The sequence below is a fragment of the Lepisma saccharinum genome, chromosome 6, assembly GCF_977018435.1.
Source record: "Lepisma saccharinum chromosome 6, izLepSacc3.1, whole genome shotgun sequence".
Taxonomy (NCBI): domain Eukaryota; kingdom Metazoa; phylum Arthropoda; class Insecta; order Zygentoma; family Lepismatidae; genus Lepisma; species Lepisma saccharinum.
In genome coordinates, this window is record NC_139234.1 from 9,040,881 (window position 1) to 9,063,607 (window position 22,727).

Below are 22,727 nucleotides of genomic sequence, written 5' to 3' on the forward strand. Positions count from 1 at the left end.
AAAAAGATCCATCGTTCCATTGTTATAGAGCTCACATTTCTGTGGAGAAAAATAGTAGTATGCATAATTTCGGACATACAGTATTTTCATGTGTGTTACTAAAAATCTGTTACAAATGTATGAAGTGCACAAGAAACCTGTTTGTGAATCGTGTGTGGAAAGAGAATAATAAAAGTAAGATTCTAAGATTTCCTGAATGTATTTTTGTTTGGTTTCATCACATTCAAATGTAATTTACTGTATTTAGTATTTTCTCCTTGCTGTAATGTGTTGAGTAAATGACTGATTCATGTATGTGAACGTGAACAAAAAATAGCATAAAGAATATATTTTATGCAGAGCCTCATGTTTTCATAAACATTTGATAGATAGGGGGGTGGATGGGGAGGAAGCTCATACCTCAGTATCTTAGTTGAAGGATCAACAGACAAATCAGATGATGAGAAGCTCCAACAAGTTATGGTTACATGAAAGCTCTAGAGACTGAACTGCTGCCGTTAGGGCTAGGAAAGATATTTAGGTACAAAACTAGTAGGGATAGGGACCAATGGAGCAGCTAGTATGATTGATGTCCATAATGGTTTGGTAACAAATATGTCTGAAAAACTTGTAAAGTAAAAGTAAAGTGCTCCCCCATGCTTTGCACCATGCCATGAAGGTGTATAGGGGTGTGGAGTTAGGCCCAACACTTTCTTGATCACGGTCAAATGTGGGGGTGATGTGATCAGCACCACACCCCCGACAGCCTTTCAAGCTGAAAATTGTGGGGTGGTGGAAAATGCCCACCTTGTCCCCGCCAAGTTACGCATCTGCTAACTATTGCAATCGGACATTATAAAAAGATGTGATATCTCTAAAAATATCATGAATTGAAATGTTTTCATCTTCGAAAGAATGTATTTCCTTCCACCTTCACTTCAGCTTTAATACTTTTGTATTTGAGAATAATAATTCAATAGATGCAGTAACATATTTATGTAATGATTTTATAATGATCACAGAATCCACATAGTAAATTTTAAAGAAATAAGTCTCTGTCCAATTCTTTTAAAATGCTTTCGAAAATACCATGCATACTTGGGCAATTTTCGATGAGGCTGTAGGCCTATATGTATTGAATTATTCCCAAAAAAAAAAAAAAAAAAAAAAAAGTCAAATGTAACATTGTTTAAATTAGCTTCTGTGGTTCACACTAATTTACATATAAACATGATTTCTTACATCCAGTAGTGGGGAGTTGGGGGCAAGAAAGTTTACTTTTTCTTGGTAGACAAGGCTTAGCATGAAGAGGCCATGGTGCGGGTGGCAAAAAAGTGAGGGAGGCAAATGCCCCCCCCCCCATTCACCACCACTGCTTACAGCAGATTCAAAACAACTACATATGATTTATTAATTTTCAATGAGCAATTTATTCTGCATCCACATAGAAGCCATACAGGTAACAAATAAAGTATGTTGGAGTTTTAATACCAAGAAATTTGCTAGAGAACGAAGAGGAATTGTCCAATTACGTAGCAAATAGTGCAGTTCCTACACCCCCTCCTTCCCTGTAGCTAATTTGAACATTCATCGGCTTGAAAATATGTAATTTTCTTTAAAAGAATAGTATTGCTTAATAACGGGTGATAAGATTCCTCTACACTAAATTTCTAAGTGAAAGATTAGGGGAGGGGAGCGCAACTGCCCCCTCCCCTTGCAAAGGCCTATTATACAATGTGCTATAAGAATTTATGACATGTTCCTGGCAATCTGGGAAATTGTCGGAAAATTATGGTAATAATGAAACAGAAGTTCTGAAGGAGACAACAAAAATGATGTACCGAGTAAGTGGTACAAGCGCAGAGTATTTGTCAAAGGTCTTCCATTAAATGAGCTGCTGGAAATATCATTACTCCAAAAGAATGATTTTCAATTTTAGGCAAGCTCAACAGTATGATAGCAACAATTCCTGCGTCAACCTCATCCTGTGAATGAGGCTTCAGCACAATGAATATTTTAAAACACAAACCAAGATTCAACCAATGCCTGCCTGCTGCTTTCAATGTTCATTCATTGGTTAGCATGGGCCACGTGGCCATATACCACCCGCGGTTCTCAAACTTTTTTCTCATTGTACCCTTTAGCCAATAGGTTTTCTCTGCATAGTGGGTTTTGGGGATTTTTTTGGTTGCCTGATTGGTTCTTGATATGTTGGAGGCGTGTATCTGCAACAGAGAAAAATGGCATTCGGGCTGTATGTGGAAAGATGGTAAACAAATAAACATTAGAATCCTATGTTCATTTTATTGGGTGTTACTACGTTTGCAATCTTTATGATTACAACAAAAATAAGTTTGTAAAAAAACTGTCAAGCACAATTTTGGAGTTTTCATTGTAAATCGCTAGAGGCATGCAAATTTAGTTTTTGATGAAAACACGAAATATGAAATAACATGCTGTAACGTTCATTTTTCATGTTTGTGAAAGGTGTGAGGTGCATTTTCCTACCCTGTTTTGTCACGAAATAAAGCGAAATGAACTGCAAAATGCGAAATATACTCTTATAAACGAAATTTACCATTTATATACAGACCCGACACTTTCTGAAGTCTGAAGTATCCTGTGGGTTATGCAATTCGCAGAAAATTGATTAATTCTGCTGTAAATATTTGAGAAGCAAAAATGGACCCCTTTACACAGGAATAAACTTAATACTCTGATAACTACATAAATGTGCTATTAGAAGAGATAAGTTTATTTTGTGTAATAATTGCAGTTTTTAAATCAAATGTAGTATTATATTCACAATTTTAAAAGCAAAATGTCATTTTATATAGCACTTTTGACGTGATTATTCACCACTATAACACCGAAATTTCATTTTATTTACCGCTTTTGAACCCGAAATAGACTCTGTTTATGTACCGAAATTTTGCTTTTTTATTTACCAAAAATATGTGCCTCTATAAATCGCCAGTTTCTAGTGAGAAGGATGTGCCTGCATAGCCTGAAACAGTTTCTTGATGTCTCGTTATGCATTTGAAACTTTCAAGAGGAGATTCGGCTCCAAATTTAGTCTATTATAGATTTCGAACGAGTATTTTATTTCAAAACATACGAAACAAAGATAAGTGAAGAGAAAGCTTCACTGCATCCAGGATGACTATTGAGAGATCTGCAGTGACATAAGGTGTGAATAGGAAACTTGTTTCATATGATTATTCCAGAGCTTATGCAACACTGTTCATCGACTCTGTGCTGACATAATAATAATAAAAAAAAAAAGGCTAGCAAGTTCTCAGTTCAGAGTAATGTCTGAATTGTAATCCAGGAATTCATCCTCGGTGGGAGCTCTAAAATTTTGGTGCTGATCCAGCAATTATGAGTGCAACTGGGGATCTACTTGGGAACAATAGTAGCAGAATCCAGTCTTGAGACCAGATACCAAGTGCAATGGGATTCGATGCAATGATCACATATCAATCAATGAAAAGCTGTATGGCAAGCACTGGCCCTCAAAGAGCTCTTGCAACGTGTAGTTTGTGTATATGTACAGGGTGTTTACAAAGTCATGCAACTGAGATTTTGAATGTACGTAACTTTTGTACAAAAAGCGATAGAGAAGTGAAACTTACACAGAGTTCTTACTTTGTCTATGTGGATATTTTTAAAACATTATACAATAAAATCATGTTCTACATGAATGTTCAGCATGTGGAATAAGTTACTAAGGTGAAAAAAAGTTTTTGTACAAAGTAAAAACAAACATGGATAAAAGACAGCTGTGGATCCGCTGGCAAATTTTTCGATGTTTGTGTGTGGGTATTTATCGAACTGATAAAAGAACAATATTTTTTTACAAATTTAATGCTTTACAGGAGATTTTATGGAGTTAATTATGGCATATACATAAAAAAGTATGTTTTTCAAAATTATGAGGTGTACTGGAAACACTGCTCATATCAAAGTTAATGCATAAAATGCGTACACATTTATTGTTCTTTTATCAATTTGATAAATACCCACACAGAACATCGACACACATTGAAATTTTTTGCAGGCAACTCCACAGCTGTTTTTAGTCATGGTTGTGTTTTTATTTTGTACAAAAACTCTTTTACACCTTGGTAACTTTTCCACATGCTGATCATTCATGTGGAGTATGACTTTATTGTTTAATGTTTTAAAAATATCCACATAGACAAAGTTTTATGTCTCTACCACTTTTTGTACAAAAGTTACGTATGTTCAAAATCTCTGTTGAATGACTTTTTGGACACCCTGTAAATGGGTAACCTCGATAAAGTATCTGTGAGAAGTTGAGTCAACAAAGAACAGAAAGAGGCTGTACTTACCAACTCCCCAGCATTCTCCAATGAAAACCCATCGCCACTTGGAAGATGCGGTGGATAGCGAGTCATCTCCAGCTTCCCGGCCCTGCTCCACTGCGGATACTGCGAGGTAAGTGGAGGCAAGATTGTGCTCTTGTGATGAGGATCTTGCCCTGGAAGTACTGCGGAAGGAACTGGGGCAGCACGAGTATCTGATGCACTCATACTGAACAATGCACTGGCCGTGACCCTACAGAAGCACAGGCGTGAACTTCCTCTGTAAGAACCTCTTTACACTGTTTGCATGCTAGTTTCTACACATCTCTGAGAATTTTCAGCTGCACAAAGTATCAAATTTCCTTTTAAGACCTGTGAAAGACAATGAGAATCAGTATAATACATAGTTCAGTGATTGAAAATCACTTTTTAATAAATGAGTGAAAGATACCTTACCGTGAACATAACTCAGTTACATTTACCATTAATTGAAAAAGTAACGGAGTTACTTTTACATTTACTCTATTCAAGATCAGATATAACTTACACACTGTTGAACAAAGAAGCAATGGAGTGTTGCTGGAGACCTGGAATTATTGGTACCCTTAACCCTCCGTAACCCCATGAGAAGGTGATGCTTTTTGTGTCATTTATGAAGATTATGTTCTATATGAACAATTTGTGTTGTTTTTAGCTCTAGATGATGTATTATAGTGGAGTAATGAGAGTTTTTTGATGGTACTATTTATGATGCCATTTTCATTGTTGCCATCTGCATGTGATATGAAAGAACATGTCGTTACGTTATTTGGGTTTTGTAACTTGGAGCCTTGTTGGAAATATCGGAGATTGAAGGTTAACAATCCTGGTGTTACGTCAGGAAGCGCAAGATTTACTGCAGACGATATTTCGGTTCATGTCACATGGTACTGGGATTTCGTTTCGAAGGTGGGCGTGCATTTTTAGTGTGGTAAGTGCTATTGATTGAAAATGCATATTGGGGAGTGCATCAATATTTTCAGTATCGTAGCATTCATCGGCTGGGAGTCGGAGGTGTATTTCCGTGAGTTGCAGGAGGATGGTTTAGTGACCGGAAAAAAGAAATGCAGTGGACGATATCGCAGGAATGTATGGATGAAGTTAAAAATACGGCAGCAAGCAGAGAGTGGTTTGGTGGAATTCCAAATGTAAGTTGGATTGCTCTGCTATGACCGAAACATCTTTTGAAAATATGAAACTGTCTCTGGCACACTTTTTTTTTCAATTATATTTCTGTCGGCTTGCGAAGTTTCCCTTCATCCTGTCTCCAGTGTCGTGAATGTAAGCAAGAATGCGGTGTGCCAGTTATTTCACTATGTTCGAGATATTTGTTCCTGGAAGTTACTTGAGTCACCTGACTGCTTCAAATTTGAAGGAGTTGGTTCTGTTGTACAGACTGACGAGAGCATGTTTGTGAGGAGGAAGTACAACAGAGGGAGGCTTGTTAGGGAAAGATGGGTTCTCAGATTGTTAGATTGCAACACAAAAAGGGGCTTGCTTTTGTTCGTTGTCGATCGAACATCCAAAACTCTGATCCCGTTGATTGAGATGTATGTACTACCAGGAACAGAAATCTGGGCAGATGAATGGGCGTCTTATAAATGCCTACCAAGCCTTGAGAATGTTTCCCCTTACATTAGGCATGAGAAGCACTTCCGCAATCCAGTAACTGGAGTTTTTACAAACCAGGTGGAAGGTTTTTGGTCCAGTGTGAAGGGATACTTGAGGCAGAGAGGGGTTATGAGTTTGAAGCTTGTGGAGGAGCATGCAGATGAATTTTATGTGGAAACAACTGTATGGACCTATGGACACTGACATGTTCAGGAATATCTTGTAGCATATTGCTGAAATATACCCTGAACGTGTTTAGTGTTCGTAGGGTGTGATTCGTCTGCCATTTGACATATTTCGCCCCTGCAACCACGTAGCAGAAAGTGCATTATTTTCAGGTTAGTACTTTTTAAAATAATATATTTTTGTTCGCATTGGAAATAGTTGCTAGGTTAGGTGAGCAAGGTTTGGTCCCAATAGTAATTTCACGCTGTTTTGTTAGTACTTTCAAAACTTATATATTCTCATTCGTATTGGAAATGGTTGTTAGGTTAGGAGGGGAGGTTTGGTATCAATAGTGATTTGACGTTTTTGTTACACCAGGAGTGTTAGTGTTGCTGCTGTTTGGGAATTTTTTATGGGAAAAGGGAGTGAAAGTAGTTCCAAATAGGAGTTTCTTTTCCTTACACGGGCCATACTTGGATCAAATATCTCTGTTATTTGTTATTTCCTAACGCTGGAACCACTTTTATATTACGTAAAACATTGAAATCTGTTGATAAAAAAAAATAGACATAATTCTCGAGGGGGTACAGTGGGTCGACGGCCCCGAATTATTAATGCTAAGGCAACTGGTCTAACTTATGCTAAGGTTCAACTTCCAGCTAGTACAAAATAACACTTCTACACAATCATACAGCATGACAGAAGTTGCATAGTGCGCAGCATGTGCGCAGCGTGTGCGTGTGTCATGTGGAAGATCCACATGAACATTCCCAGTATAGGTGTTCTAAGGCAGGAATTTTCCTGGTGAGAAAATTTATTCTGAGACTCACCAACCTCTCATCAATGGATACAGGGGCCAGGGAATAGGTGGACAGAGAATGGTGAGTTGAATCATCTCCACTATAGCAGAGAACAAGCACACATGGAGCCCCAACTACTACACAGATTAGTTCTGTACATAAGTGGTGGAACTGTATACAAACAATCCATAGTAACAATATGTTGAGATTTCGACTAGCTAGTATATATACTGCTCAATATCAGTTAGGAAAAGAATTTTCTACACACAAGATACACTAAATATTCAGTATTCAAGATATGTACAGTCACGGACACTGCCGGCTTGTAATCAATACATTGACTTTCATATATATATATATATATATATATATGTATAGTGAATGTTTAATAATTTTTTTTCAAAGTTTCATAGGAGAAAGACGGAGTATTGAAGAATTGTAGAAATGATTGTTCCGGTAAATTTGAACCTTGGTGAAAGTAATTACCACTGTTTGAAGTTGCAAAAATTGCAATTTATCGGCAGAAAAAAATGTAATACACTTCCCATCGACAAGGCATTTTTCATTCATGTAAGAAAAGAGAAATTTCACGGAATAGTGGAATGATTTTGAAAGTAAATTTGAAGCTTTCGGAAAGTAATTAGCATTGTTTGTAGTTCTGAAAAGTATGTTTATAGGCAAAAAGAAAATGTAAAAGGCACATTACACAAATATCCCTGCATCCCATTGTCAAGGCATTCCACAGGCTGCTGCAGACACGAGACTGAAATGGGTGTCGTTCTTGAGACCAGCATCAACACTATCAGATGTTAAAAGCATTTAGGGAAATTATTGTCATGCTGAGAGACCTAAAACTGGCCTGCCTTACCTAACTTTGAAAGACCATCGCACCACACACGTGACATAGATGGCAGCAGCAGTCCATAACAAAGATGACAGTAAACGAACGGTTGGTTGCAACAGAAGAATCCTATAGGAGTAAACGGAAGTGAAAAACCATTCTCGAGCAAACCTGCAGTTATTGCTAAAACTCCGAAGAATGTGTAAACAGGTATAAATAGAAATCGAACCATGAAAAAAAATGCTAAATAAATAAATTAAACAATTGGAACTTGGGCCTAATGATTAAATATATGAGACAAAGATATGGGAAAAACCATCATCTAAACACTTTGGCAGCATTTATATATACATTTTCATTAACTGTAACATACACTGAAGAACTTTTCATCTATTCCCTGGATGCCAGAAAGTTTAATGATTTTTGCAAACTTTAAAGGAGTATTGGGAAGTGTTTGAGAATACTGAAAAAGATTATGGAAGTAAATTTGAAGTTTGAGAAACTAATTAGCACAGTTATTAGTTAGCCGGTTCAAACCCGGGAACTTTTCTATCGTTGGAAGCGGCCCCGGCGCCCACCCAGCGTCGAATGACATGGGTACCTGGGGGAAACCCTGGGGGGTAAAGGCAGTCAGGGGCATGATGCTGATCACATCACCCCCACTCATGACCGGATCAAGAAAGTGTGGGGCTTTACCCCCACACCCCTATACGCCTTTATGCCGTGGTGCTAAGCACAGGGGAGCACTTTACCTTCTTTTTTTTTACCTTTTTAATTAGCACAGTTAAAAGCTTCCCTCAGTATTATTTACAGGAGAAATTACGATGTGAAAAGTAGCTTACAAGAGAATCCACATATTGCAGTCATCAGCTGGGTACCCTCCGTACCCCTGCGTTAAGGTGATGATTTTTGTGTAATTTATGAAGATTATGTTCTATACGAATGATTTGTGTTATTTTTAGCTTTAGGATATGTATTATAGTGGAGTAATTAGAGTTTTTTGATGGGACTATTTATGATGTTATTTTCCTTGTTGGCATCTGCATGTGATATGAAGGAACATGTTGTTACGTTGATTGTGTTTTGTAACTTGGAGCTAAGTTGGAAATATCGGAGACTGAAGGTTGGCAATCCTGGTGTTACATCAGGGAGCACGAGATTTACTGCAGACGATGTTTTGGTAAACTAGGAATGCCTATGAGGTTAGGTTAGGCAGCATTAGCATAAATATAGCATAAATACAATGAGAAATTATTATTTAGGCTAAGAGTACTAAACCTATCTAGCCTAACCTAACAACGTAGGCCCCGTGACGTCAGAACAGAAGGTTGCTAAATTGTTGTGCAATAAGCAAGACCGTCGTGTGCCATGGTAGGAAGGTGGGCGTGCGTTTTTAGTGTGGTAAGTGCTATCAATGAAAATGTGTGATTCGTCTGCCAATAGACACATTTCGCCCCTGCAACCAAGTAGCAGAAAGTGCATTGTTTTAAGGTTAGTACTTCATAAAATTATATATAGCTATTTGTTCGTATTGGAAATAGTTGTTAGGTCAGGAGGGCCAGGTATAGTCACAATAGTCATTTCACGTTGTTTTCTTAGTACTTTCAAAAATTATGTATTCTCGTTCGTATTAGAAATGGTTGTTAGGTTAGGAAAGCCATATTTGGTACCGATAGTGATTTCACGTTTTTGTTACCCCAGGAGTGTTAGTTTAGCTGCTGTTTGGGATTTTTTTACGGACTAAAGTAGCGATAGTAGTCCGGAATAGGAGTTTCTTGTGCTTATGCAGGTTATACCTTGCGATCAAATATCTCAGTTATTTGCGGAGCGTAACGTAGCCACGGTAGGTCAATTATCCCAGGGGCGGAGCCCGGAATCGGTGGGAAATTTGGACTCAAAAATTTCAAACGAAAATATTTTTTTACTTTAAATTTCCCACAGATTCCGGGACAGATAGCCCCAAAAACCATTCACGGATAGCGGCACAAAACATTACAATTTTCTTCGTGGGGCTATCTGTGAATGGTTCGTGGGGCTATCGGTCAGCTACCATGCATAGTAGTTCCTGGGGCTATCCGTGAATGGTTTGTGGGGCTATCCGTCAGCTACCCGTGCATATTATGTGTTCCGGAAGCGAAGAAAGGAATAAAAAAAAGCACTCAGAATGTGAAAAATTGTGTTCGTCTTCGTGTAAAAAGCATAATGGCATCTTCAACTATGTTCCGCAATACACAATTGGTAAGTACAAACCATGCGAAACACAAAATATCCAATTTTTATGTGTCTCCAATCTACGAAACGGTACTACTTTACTTTACCGGAGACACCTATCAATGATTTATTTCGCAATTTTTTACATTGCTAACGTACTATTCTGCATTCCGGAACATTTCTTTAGGTGAAATAATAAATTTCTAATGAAAAATACCTAAATTAAAAAAATAAAAAAAAACATTTCACGAAATTTTTTAACCAAAAAAAGTTGAATTTTTGACATAAAAAGTAATTAATAAACCATTGACGTTAGCCCCACAAATTATCCACAGGTAGCCCCAAAAACCACTGACGTTAGCCCAAAACTTCACGATAACCCCACGAACCATCACGGGGACGAGGTATGCCTACTAGGTTAGGTTCCATTAGCACTCCTCTCGTTCAATTTAGTATATACGGACAACATCGGTTTTTCAAGATGACTTGCAGAAAGCAAATGGCGGCAGCAGCAATAGCACGTCGCAAATAGATTTTCATAGAAAACCACATGCGTTTGCATTATAATGGATCAAAACTACATTCCTGAACATCAACAACGCTACAGAAAATGATTTGCATAAGTACTTTCTCCTGTAAATTTGAAAAAATCCGTCTCCGGTATAGTCAAGTGTTACCAATTTGAATACCTGCCCCCCCCCCCCCTCTTGAATAAGTTCGGACGTCCCTGGTTTGTTTGGGCCACTGAAAGAAGCACTGGGAGGTAAGCTATTTGAGGATGATGCAGGAGTGGAGGAGTTCGTGTGCAACTGGTTGCGCACACGTCCGTCGACTTTCTAGGAAAATGGGATTGCCAAACTCCCTACCCGCTGGCAAAAGTGCATTTCAGTTTCAGGGAGCTATGTAGAAAATTAATGCATTTTATTTGTATATTGGGTAACATTATCGTATGGGTAAAACGGATTCCTTCAAATTTACAGGAGAAAGTACTTACGGAAATCATTTTCTTGAGCGTTTTGGAAGTTCCTGAATGTAGATTTGATCCATTTTAATGTGAATGCGTGTTGTTTTCTGCGAAAATCTCTGTCCGACACGCTGTTTCTGCTCACGCCATTTGCTTTTTGCATGAGAGTGCAATGTTTCGTGTGTTAAGACGATGCAACCCCGTAGCCAGTGTTTCAGCCTCGCCGTGTTTTCACTAGAACCACCTGTCGAGTTCGGAACAAGCCATTTTTCCCGAATGGGTGTCACTTATCGCACAACACTGTAGCAACATTGTGTTCCGACGTCACAGGAGAGAGCTGTTTTTACAATTTTTCATTGTATTTATGCTAATGGAACCTAACCTAACAGGCCTAACCTAACCACGTAGGCATTCCTCGTCTGACGTCAATATTCAAGGTTGCAAGAGAGTTGTGCGTAAAGGAAGACCATTAACGAATTGCGAAAGAAAGATGGTTCCAAATTGCGAAAGAAAGATGGTTCCGAATTGCTGTGTATGGACAATGAACGTGGTAAATCGCAAGGTTATTTTACAAGTTCTACACGTAAATGCGACGTATTAGCATAATTTCAAATAGGGGCACGAAAGTAGATATTTTCCGGTGAACGAGGTTGCACCACTGCATAAATCGACAAAACACTCTCAGAACGCCCCCTAAACCAGTATGCTATCACGGCCATAATGTGTTACAGATTCGAAACAACAAGTAACAGTAAGTACTCGTAAATAGAGAAAATAAACATTATCTTAGTTAGAAATGCATTATTTCGCCTTAAGAAATGTTCCGCAACGCGTTAGCAATGTAAAGAAGTCCGAAATATATGATTCGCAGGTGTTTCACCCATACGATAATAGTACCGTATATTGTTTCAATAAATTATGAAAAATAAATTCCCGTTTATATTTGGTTCACCCTCGTAGTAAACGATTAGATTGAAAATGTGTGTACTACACGAAACTTGGATCAATAGTATTATTCTAGAAAAAAGTCATTATTCGTTTAAACTAAAAATTTGTTGAAGTATGTACGTGCAAGTTCACTTATTATACCAAAACGTCTTCATTGCACACCTACAAGCAGAACATATCCGATGTCACAATGCGTCACATGAAAAACATACTCTAATGTACACGACACTGGGAAGATGAATAATGTGGTTTCATTAATTTGTAACTATGCGTTATAACAACTATTATTCAAACCAAATGTCCGCTCTGGTTAATGAACTTGAGTAATCGTATTAAAAGTAGTCAACATAAATTTTACGGTGAATCGGAAAATCCAATGTCGAGACATTTTAATCTAGTTGTCTATTTTGAATACTAGTGCTTTTCTTGATATGCACAGTAATAAAAAAAAATCTTACCTATTTTGAAACTTCGTAGAAAGTATTAGGTGGTCAGAGGAACAAAATAAATAATGTCATGTAGTGTACATTCAACAAATTATCAAAATCAACCCAAACCCTTCACATCGTTGCAGAATGCACTTGTCACTCAGGGGATGGGCATCGGCGGAAATCCCACTCAATCAATACAAATGTTAATTTCCAACTAGGTTATAAAATTGATTTTTTCTTTCCTTTTTATTTCATATCAAGAAATTTATAAATTTATTTGGTTACATGTGAGAAATGTACAAGCACAATATACAATACTAGTAAAATATGTACAATACAATTATGAACCTGACTCGATAGAAATTTAACGTTCATTTGTTTAGTGTGTAGAATGGTTCCTGCGGGAAAGGTAAATTTTAGCTAACTTAATTTTATAACTTTACGTTATTTTTCAAGCATATATTTCATGCTCATGTGTTTCGAAAACTAAAATGAATAAATCACATTTCTTTTACAATGGAAAATAACATTAATACGAGAAGAATGAAATCTACATGCACCTTAATTCAAAATTGAAAATAAAAATCACCAGAGTAGCGGACAATAGTAGAAAATTGGAATTTTACAGCACAAAATGTTTACCTTTGAAGTATATGAAAATTTCAGATCATGAGGTGGCTAGGTATCTGTCAATAAATTAGCTTGACCAGAAGTATTTTTCAATGTCTAGATATTTTTTTATTTTATTAATTCGGAGAATCTTCCTTGTACTGGAGAGGAATATGATGTAGAAGTCATTCATTGACATTCAATCGCATTTTAATTAGTGATTCAATGAAGAAACGAAGTGGATGAAGTAACACTGTTACAGTCCTAGTCCTATTTATTAGAATGTACTTGTAATTCGGTAATAACGGTTCCGATTGTTTTATGATTTTTTTCAAATTCTCCTAGCAGGAAGACTAATTATCGTATAATTTTGGCAATCATTGTCACACGAAATTTAAACCTTCCGTAACCCGCGATCGCTCGCGCCTTCATGTGTCACGCGATAACTCGCGTGTTAGATTTTTTCTAACAACTTGTTTTTTTTTCGGTTATCAGTTAATATTTGCAAAATATATTTTATCAAACATGTTTTATTAAACATTGAAATCATTTTACATTGTTACAGCATTCTTCTTTATGAATATTTAAAACATTAATGCAAATAAGCACATTAAAATACAATTTATTATTGATATAAATTCAAAATGTTTTATAATTGAGGATGTTTCTAATCAGATTCAGAGTCAACTTCTTTTGCAGCACATTCACGGCAAACATAAACCGTTGTGGTATAATTTAACAATACAGGGAATTTCTCCAATTTGTTTGAATTTTCGGTTACTTACTAATTTGGGTCTCCTAATCACGAATCTGCACTTAAAATTTGGCGCTCACGTATAAATTTGGCGCTTATTTGGGGGCAGGTGAATCCGGCCACTTTCTAACATGCCCTTAACAGGGAGTCTATAGATATAGGCGGGAAGCCGGAGCGGAGCGGAGCGGAGGCGGGGCCGCGATAGCGGTTGGGGGCGGTAGGTCGATTACCCCAGGGGCGGAGCCCGGAACCGGCGGGAAATTCGGAAATCGAGGGTGTGGAAATAAGAACTTAATTTCGATTATTTTGCTATTTCCACGTGTGAGCGCCAAATTTTGACTGCAGATTCGTGATTAGGGGGCCAAAATTAGTGAGTATGCCGAATTTCAAACAAAATGGAGAAATTCCCTGTATTGTAAAATCGCTCCACAGTTGTTTCTGTATGTTCTTTACATATTGGGGAGGAACACTTACTACATGAATGATATGTGAATCGATTCTTTCTTTTGGGACAATAGGCACATTGGGACTTTTCCTCTGATTCACGAGTTCTCTCAGTTTTCGGCAGACTTTCAATGCTTGCAATACTTTTTATTTTCTCCTTCAGACGAAGTGATACATTTGGAACTGACATCCGTCTCATCATATGTGGTTTTGTAAGCATCATACTAAGTTGCTTAACAAATTTTCTACGAGCAAACAAGTCGCCTGTATTTGTTTTGTAAATTATCTGAGCATTTATTACTCCAATGTTGAGAAGGCTGAAAAATATTGTGAGAGGCCAGCGATTGCTTATTCTTGAAACAGAATATTCAGATTTCAGACGATCTACAACATCCACTCCTCCTTTTGTGAGATTGTAGAAAGTAATCACTTCTGGCTTTTTTGCCTCTCCAGAGTCAGGATCAATGCCGTCGTCATTATGCATGGTGGAAATCATCATAACATTTTTTTCTGTTTCTTCTTTGGCACATAAGAGCAGAGGAGACAATAATTAGATGGTTTCTCTCCAAACGCAAACATGCTGCTTTTTCCAAGCCTTTCCTTGACAGATAAAAATTCTGGTGGAATTTCTCTTTTATTCAATCGAAGAGTTCCTACTAGTGTCAACCTGTGGTTGGTGTACAGTTCATTAGCTAGAGGTATGGAGGTAAAATAATTGTCCATGGTCACATTCCTTCCGCTGTTGTCAATTGGACGTATTAATCGCAAGACCACGTTTTGTGCATCATTGGGAAATTGGTAAGGCCCAGATGGTTGTTTTCCTGCATAAATTTCCATATTTAGAGTGTAGAATGTTCTAGCATCACAGAGTGCATATATTTTTATGCCATATTTTGCAGGTTTATTTGCAATGTATTGTCTGAACTTGCATCGTCCTTTGAATGCTTCTAACATCTCATCAGTGGTAGTGTAAGCACTTGGCCTGTAACTATTCATGCAGACACTAACAAAGTCATCGAATATTTCTCTAATTGGAGATAGTTTGTCTTCTTGCTTCCTTTGTGCTCGTGTAGTGATATCATCAAACCTAACAGCTTGGAGAAGAGTGTGAAATCTTCGTTTGCTCATTGACGCGATAAAAAAGTCTGGTGCAGTTCCATCTGTGGCCCACAACTCATCTGTATTTAGGTGCTGTGACTTCTTTACTCCAGCAAGATATAGTACTCCTAGGAATGCTGAAATTTCTTCAAAATCAGTTAGAGGGCAGTCCCGTGTATTACGTGAGTAGGAAGGTGCCATTTCCTTGAGCTTTACGTTTGTGTATTGGACAATACGTGTGATTAGAGAATCCGGAAAGAACAGTTTCCAACAGTCTAGAATTGACTTCAAATTCTTGGCCCCACCTATCACACCTGGTAACTGTGTGACAATATTCTGTCTGGCGATTTTACTTGGTGGGGCTTTTTGCTTGAACCATATTGTTGAACCATCTTTGCCTTGATACATATCACGATTCACATGTCTTGAAACTGTCACAGAATCATCAGAATCACTAACTGACTGTTCTGTCTCGGTATGCACTTCCTCATGTTCTGATGGACCGTCTGTATCGGTTTCCCAACCTGTGTCTTGAGGTCCAATGTCCACTTCATCTGTGTCTTCTTCTTTCAGCCACATCATGTACTGTTTAGTTTGTTTGTCAGACATTTTACTGCTATTCTCTTCAATAACACAATGCCAAAAACAACAATCATCAGATTGGAAGAACCAATGCACCTTTCCACTACACTGTACACAGACGGAATAATAAATGAAAGTGGTATTTCCCAAAGGAAAACTGTTGTACAATCATTCGCTGGAAATGTGACGCGATAACTCGCATGTTAGAAAAAATCTAACAATGCACTCGGCTAGGATCAAAGCCGCTAGTATAAGGTTTCGCTTTCAATTTCAATAACATTTGCTACAGTGTTGACAAGTAGAGACATGGAAGGAGGCATTTTAGCCTTAACGCGTTGTTACCTCCAGTAACAATCTAGAAATAACAAAAGTTTTGCAATTGTTAGATTTTATCTAATAGCGCGAGCGATCGTGGGTTAAAGTAATGAACACTGTTTGCATTTCGAAAAAAGTTATTTATGCTGAAAAGAAATACAACTTATAAATTACCTTGCGTAAGCATGCGTGCTTCCCATGGACAATGTATTTCCGTTGACAAGCGACTGTAAGTATCGTAGACTAGTGGGAATGGATGTAGAAGTAAATCAGAACCTTAGTAGAATGCATTTAGGGACTTTATTTTAATGCTAAGAGAACCAAACCTGGCCTGCCTAACCTAACTACCAAAGCATATATTGAAGAAAATTAAGTAATCGCTAAAACTCCACAGTATGTGTTAACAGAAGTTGAAATTGAGCCATGTTAAAATTGCATTCGTGGTATGATGTAATCACAATAAAACAAGAAGAACTTGGGCCTGTAATTGTATCATTTTACGTCACTTTGCTGGTGATTTGGGGTAATAGCAATGATGAGGATGGCAAAAGGACACTCACAAAGGAGCATCTATACCCAGGTCAGCGCTCGAACCTATGCCCATCGGTGGTGAGATTTGAATCCAACACTCCTCTTTGAGAGGTTAGATTTTCCATACATATATTATTTAAACTTATTGACACATGAACACCAGTGGCATATGCTGAAACGTTGATCTGGTTTTCCACAACAATTCATATTTATTGTGTATTAATTAGATAAAATATAAATAAAACACCAATGCAGGCATGGAAGTAAATAAAAAACTAAGTTCAACAATTTCAAATTCATTATATATGAAAAAAGTTGGTTTACTGGTGGTAAACCAGATAACGTAGAAGAATATGACTAACTAACTAACTAACTCTCTAGCCTTCTTAAACCCAAAGGTTCATGGCTGCAGCAACACAGGCCTTCCATCTGTCCCTATCTTGTATACTCTTTTCCATCCCTACCGATTTCCTTTAGGTCCATCTCAACATTGTCCCACCATCTTCGTCTTGGCCTTCCTACAGGTCTCTTACCATCAGGTTTCACAACAAGAATCCTGTAAACTCCTCTTTCCTCTCCCATTCGTGCCACATGGCCTGCCCACCTAAGTCTTCTTGATGTAATTATTCTAATAATATCTGGACATGAATACAAATTATGTAGTTCTAAATTATGTAACCTTCTCCACTCACCTGTCTCCTCATCCCTTTTAGGTCCAAATATTTTCCTAAGGATCTTATTTTCAAATACTCTCAATTTATGTTCCTCTTTTAATGTAAGGGACCAAGTTTCACACCCATATAATACTACAGGCAAAATTACTGTTTTGTATATTTTAACTTTTAGTTTCTTAGATATTAAACGAGAAGACAAAAGTTTATGAATAGAGAAGTAACATGCATTTCCTGAATTAAGCCTACTTTTTATTTAGTCTTTAATATAATTTTCACTTGTTAATATTACTCCTAAGTATTTGAATTTGGAAACTGGTTCAAACGAGTTGTTATCAATAATTAGATTTTGATTATTACCTAACACTTGGTTTCGACCTGTAAGCATATATTTAGTTTTCTCTTTGTTAACTTCCAAACCTATCTCTTTAGCAGTTTTGAAAAATATTTCAGCATTATTCTTAATTGTATTTATATCATTCCCTAATAAATCTGCATCATCTGCATATGCTAACATCTGAGTCACACCATTTAATTTTAGTCCTTCGTTAGTTTCTTTTACCTTCCTAACAGCATATTCTAAGGCAAAATTAAAGAGCAATGGAGATAATGCATCTCCTTGTTTTAACCCATCATGAATTGTAAATTTGTGAGACACATTAATACCCACACGAATTTTACTTTCTGTTTCACTGGTGCATACTTTTATCATACTAACAAGCTTCTTAGGTATTCCAAACTCTACTAATATATTATATAATTTCTCTCTTTTGACCAAATCATATGCTTTTTGAAATCAATGAATAGCTGATGGACATTTTGATTATATTCCCACTTTTTTTCAAGTGTCTGTCTAATGTGAAAAATTTGATCTGTAGTTGATCTGTTACGTTTAAATCCACATTGATAATCACCTATAATTTCATTAGCATATGGGGTTAGTCTTGTTAAAAGAATGTTAGATAATATTTTATATGTTGTTGAGAGTAGAGAAATTCCACGGTAATTATTGCAGTTCATTTTATCACTTTTTTTAAACACAGGAACAATTATGGATTCTTTCCACTGTTGAGGAATCTCTTCTTTATTCCATATTAAACAAATTCATTTATGAATTTGACATATTAACGAATTTCCACCATATTTAATTAACTCAGCTGGTATTAAATCAATGCCAGGTGCTTTGTTATTCTTTATCCTTTTAATAGCATCTTTAACTTCAGTCAAGTTAGGTTCTGGAACTAAAGGTTCTGCTGTGTGTACTTCATTTACTTCTGATTTATCTCCTACATGGACATTTAAAAGGTCATTAAAGTAGTTCTTCCATCTATTTAGAATATCACTTGGGTCAGCTAGAAAATCACCGTCTTTATCTTTTATAAAGTTTACTTTAGGTTGCCACCCCTTTCTAAATTCATTTACACCTTTATATAAATCTCTGATATTTTTGTTTTTGCTGTTTGTTTCAATTTCGTTAATTTTGCTTTTGAAGTAATCTCTTTTTTTACTTCTAAACATGCGGTTAACTTCTCGTTTTATTCTATTATAATTGCTTAGGTTTTTATCATCAGAGTTATTTAACCACCGAAGTCTAGTCTGATTTCTTATTTCTATTAGATTATGACATTCATTATCAAACCATGGCTTACTTTTTCTTGGTTTATGGTATCCTATACTTTCTTTAGCTGCTGATTCTATTGCATTACGTATGTGCTCCCAATTCATATTTACGTCTGTTTCATTTATATTTTCATCATCATGTAAATCCTGCAAAACATCAAATCTATTTGACAGTTTAATTTGGCAATCTTTCTTAATTCTTTCATCAGCAACTTTTCCTGTATTATATTTTAGAACTTTTAGATTTTGTTGATTATGATTTATCACTGTGAGTCTTTCTCTTAATTTAGCAATTACTAAATAATGGTCACTGGCACAGTCAGCACCTCTATGTGTACGAACGTCAATTATACTAGTATGCCTTCTCTTATCAATGAGAATATGATCTATCTGATTATGAGTTTTACCATCTGGAGAAGACCAGGTATTTTTACGGATATCTTTATGTTTAACCTCTTAACTGGGTAATTTCCTCGTCGAAAGCCCAATCTGCCCTGGGAATTTTTGTTGATAAATTGATGAATTTCGTAAACCAATATTTTAGTTAATATTTCTGTGCTCCATGGCATACCATTTAGGTATTGTTTATTCTTTTATTGGTCCTTGTTGTACTTTTTACAATATGCGAGATTTACAACTACAATATATCTCGGATTTCCTCAGCAGGAAAAACACGCCGTCGTTTCCGATTTGCCTGAGCCATTATTGCATACGCGATAGAACTGAACGTCGGGCTGTGTTCGTTGCTTCCCGCTAACTCTAACGGTTACAACAGTCTGGAAGTCAGAGCCATCTGGTGAAACAAAGAAGAAAGTAATTTTACGAAGTATCTCGTCATACACAACAGATATCAGCAGTAAGAACATGAGAACGTAGTATCCCGTCATGCCCATTATAAATCAGTAGAGCCAGAACGGAGTATTACGTCATACCCAGTTAAGAGGTTAAAAGTGGTACTTTTCACAATTAAATTATTTGAGGTTGCAAAAGTAATCAATATTATACCATTATCATTACTTAATTCATGAAGACTTTCTTTACCAATCGTGGGTTTAAATGTCTCTTCTTTGCCAATCTGTGCATTACAGTCACCTAACAGAATTTTCATATCATACTGAGAAAATTTATCAAAGACCTGTTCCAAATCTGTATAAAAATCATCTTTAGTATTATCATCTTTATCTTCCGTTGGTGCATGTATGTTTATTAAAATAATTTTACACCACCTACCCTGTAAAACTGCATATGATATCCTATCATTAATAAATTCTACTGTTTTAAGAGCCGAGATAATTCTATTATTTATGAAAAAGCCTGTTCCAAAATTATGGTTTTCAGTACCACCATAGAAAAAAGTATAATTTTTAGTTTTACAATTCCCTTCTCCTGGCCACCTAACTTCCTGGACAGCTACTACATCTAATTTATACTTAACTATCTCATTAACTGTACACTGAAATGCCCCAGGCCGGTAAAGGCTCAGAACATTCCAGGTGCCTAATTTAATATCCTTATTCCTAATGTAGATCTTATCCTTAGTCCAGGGACCTCCCAAAGTAGTCCCCACCCGGAGATCCGAACGGGGGACTATTTTACCTCCGGAATATTTTACCTTGGGAACATCCATGGCCTTATATTGCTGTTTCTTGACATGTCTTTTTACAGTGCAGAGTTGTCAGCTCTACGCCTAACCCCCAATATGAATGGAGGACCGACACTGCTATATTCCTGAAACTAAATCTTAATTGAACATAATTTACTCAGAATGCTAAAATTTAATGTGCATTTGTTAACTGATTTTTTGTTTCCACAGGAACCAAAAACTCAACTTTGGTTTTCTGAGAATCACAAAATTCATTCAAGGAATCTGGCTTATTCTCCATCAGTTCCCAAGGCAATTGTTGTACAAAGGGAAACACCAGAAGAGGGTCCAAGAATCAGGCACTACTCTAATCCAGAGCAAAATGCATTCTTCAGTTTTAAGGTATGTGGAACAAATGCAATTGCACATACTACATACTTTGCATTAATAATGGTGTATTAAGTACTGATAAATTTGCAATCCAATGTATTGTTCAAAGGTTGTCAGGAATTTGATAACATTGATATTATATACAAGGGTTATAAGTCATAACAACTATATTTTTCTCGAGAATGCAGGACTGGCACAAAAATTCGAAATATACGAATGGAAGAGGACACTGCATGGAACTGAACTATGTGTGAACAATGCAGGTCTTGTGTACCAGGTATTGGGAGTGAAGTGCCAAACAAATTATTTAAAACATATTGTTTTATATGCGTGTATGTAGACAACATTGGCAGTACAGAAAGAAAGTCAGTCATAGCAGCTATTTGCTATAACTACGTATTTTGTTATATTTTGGCTGCAGTAATAAACCATCCCTGTTCATCCAACATCTGTCCCCAACGTCAAAAATTTATTGTCACCATGTTAATGCAAAAATTCATTGTCTACCCTTGCTGTTTGACGAGGTTAATGACCCTATTTTTACTCCTCTGCAAGTGTTCATTGAAACAGTAATATTCATGGTGCAGAGGGGAATATCTGTCATATCCAACCACCTTTTTCCTTTCTGGTGATTTTTAGGCTCCAAAGTTCCCCATTCCTGGAAAAATTCGATGCATGCACATTCTTCTGTGCATTACCTTGAGAATTCATCAAGGAAGACATGCAAGATTGCCAACTCTTGAAGAACAATTTTATTCAGATTTTCTAATTGTTTTTTCTTCCGTATTTTAATCTATGAGCCTCAAACTTCACAGATAGCCTAAAATATATACCCCTGGCTTCAACCCAGTACATGCACTGTATTTTTTACAAAAAAAAATATGAAAGAAAAGAGGTGTGTGGCTTATATTCAAAATAACTAAAAGTATTACTTAACCTTAAAACAATTTACATTTAATTAATACTAAATAATTTGTAAAAACTATCGGCATAACCAGAGTGTTTCTGTGTATAGTAACAGTAGGAAAAATATAATTTGACAATTTAAGAACCAGGTAGCAATAGCCCTGAAGGACTAGCATTGAAACAGCTCCTTAAGAAGAAATACATTGCCAAGAAAAATAGTCTGCCTTAAGGTCCTCTACCTGCTGTGAAAGTAAGCTGTGATTTAAAAAAACCTGTTGGTATTTTGTTAAGGAAAAATAGTACTGCAAAAAGAATTTCCAATGTACCTATCACTATGTACATAAATCGAGACCGCTATGTTAACAGAACATACTTTTGCATCAGAAAATTTAACACTTTTGCAGTGTTTTAACGAAGCGTGCACAAAATATGTTGCAATACCCTAGAAATCACATAAAACACTACTTTTACATTATTTTGTATTTGTTAAATGTTAAACTTTCCGTATCCAGAAAACGCCTGAAACTCTCTATTTATGTCACTTGCCATATTCCTACTTACGTATTCTGCATTGAGAAACATTGCTGAAGGTGACATTTCACTTTTTTCATGGAAATGATCTATATTTTCAACGTATGAAGTAAGTTTTGTTCGTTCTTTTTCCCTTCGGTAACATGCTAAATGGCGGTCACAGTTTCACTACCATAGTCGGCATGCAGTGTTTCCACCTCTTTCCACCCAAAAATACCTACGTAGCCCCACGAACCATTTCCAGTAAGGTTAGGTTAGGTTGGGTCACATTTAGGTTAGAATAGTTAAAAATTGGTTTAGAAAAAAATGCGTAGCCCCACACACCATTCTCGCATAGCCCCACAAACCATTTGCGGAAACGTACCTTCTTCAGTTAC

At 36.6% G+C, this 22,727-nt stretch overlaps 2 protein-coding genes across 3 annotated transcripts in view; one reads left to right on the forward strand and one right to left on the reverse strand.

Moving 5' to 3' along the window:
• LOC145988542 (uncharacterized) overlaps window positions 1-12,488 on the reverse strand; it is a 64,618-nt gene extending 52,130 nt beyond the window's left edge. For both annotated transcript variants that reach the window (XM_083123458.1, XM_083123457.1), the window contains exons 1-2: window positions 12,345-12,488; window positions 4,335-4,679 (exon numbers count right to left, since the gene is read on the reverse strand). In XM_083123458.1, the coding sequence (XP_082979584.1) occupies window positions 4,335-4,535 (201 nt within the window). In that variant the 5' untranslated portion in view covers window positions 4,536-4,679; window positions 12,345-12,488. The remainder of the gene's footprint in view (window positions 1-4,334; window positions 4,680-12,344) is intronic.
• Window positions 12,489-12,685: 197 nt separating this feature from the next.
• The window catches only part of LOC145988543 (uncharacterized), a 53,079-nt gene continuing 43,037 nt past the window's right edge, over window positions 12,686-22,727 (forward strand). Inside the window, exons 1-2 of the mRNA XM_083123460.1 lie at window positions 12,686-12,726; window positions 20,755-20,925. Coding sequence (XP_082979586.1) covers window positions 12,709-12,726; window positions 20,755-20,925 — 189 coding nt within the window. The 5' untranslated portion in view covers window positions 12,686-12,708. The remainder of the gene's footprint in view (window positions 12,727-20,754; window positions 20,926-22,727) is intronic.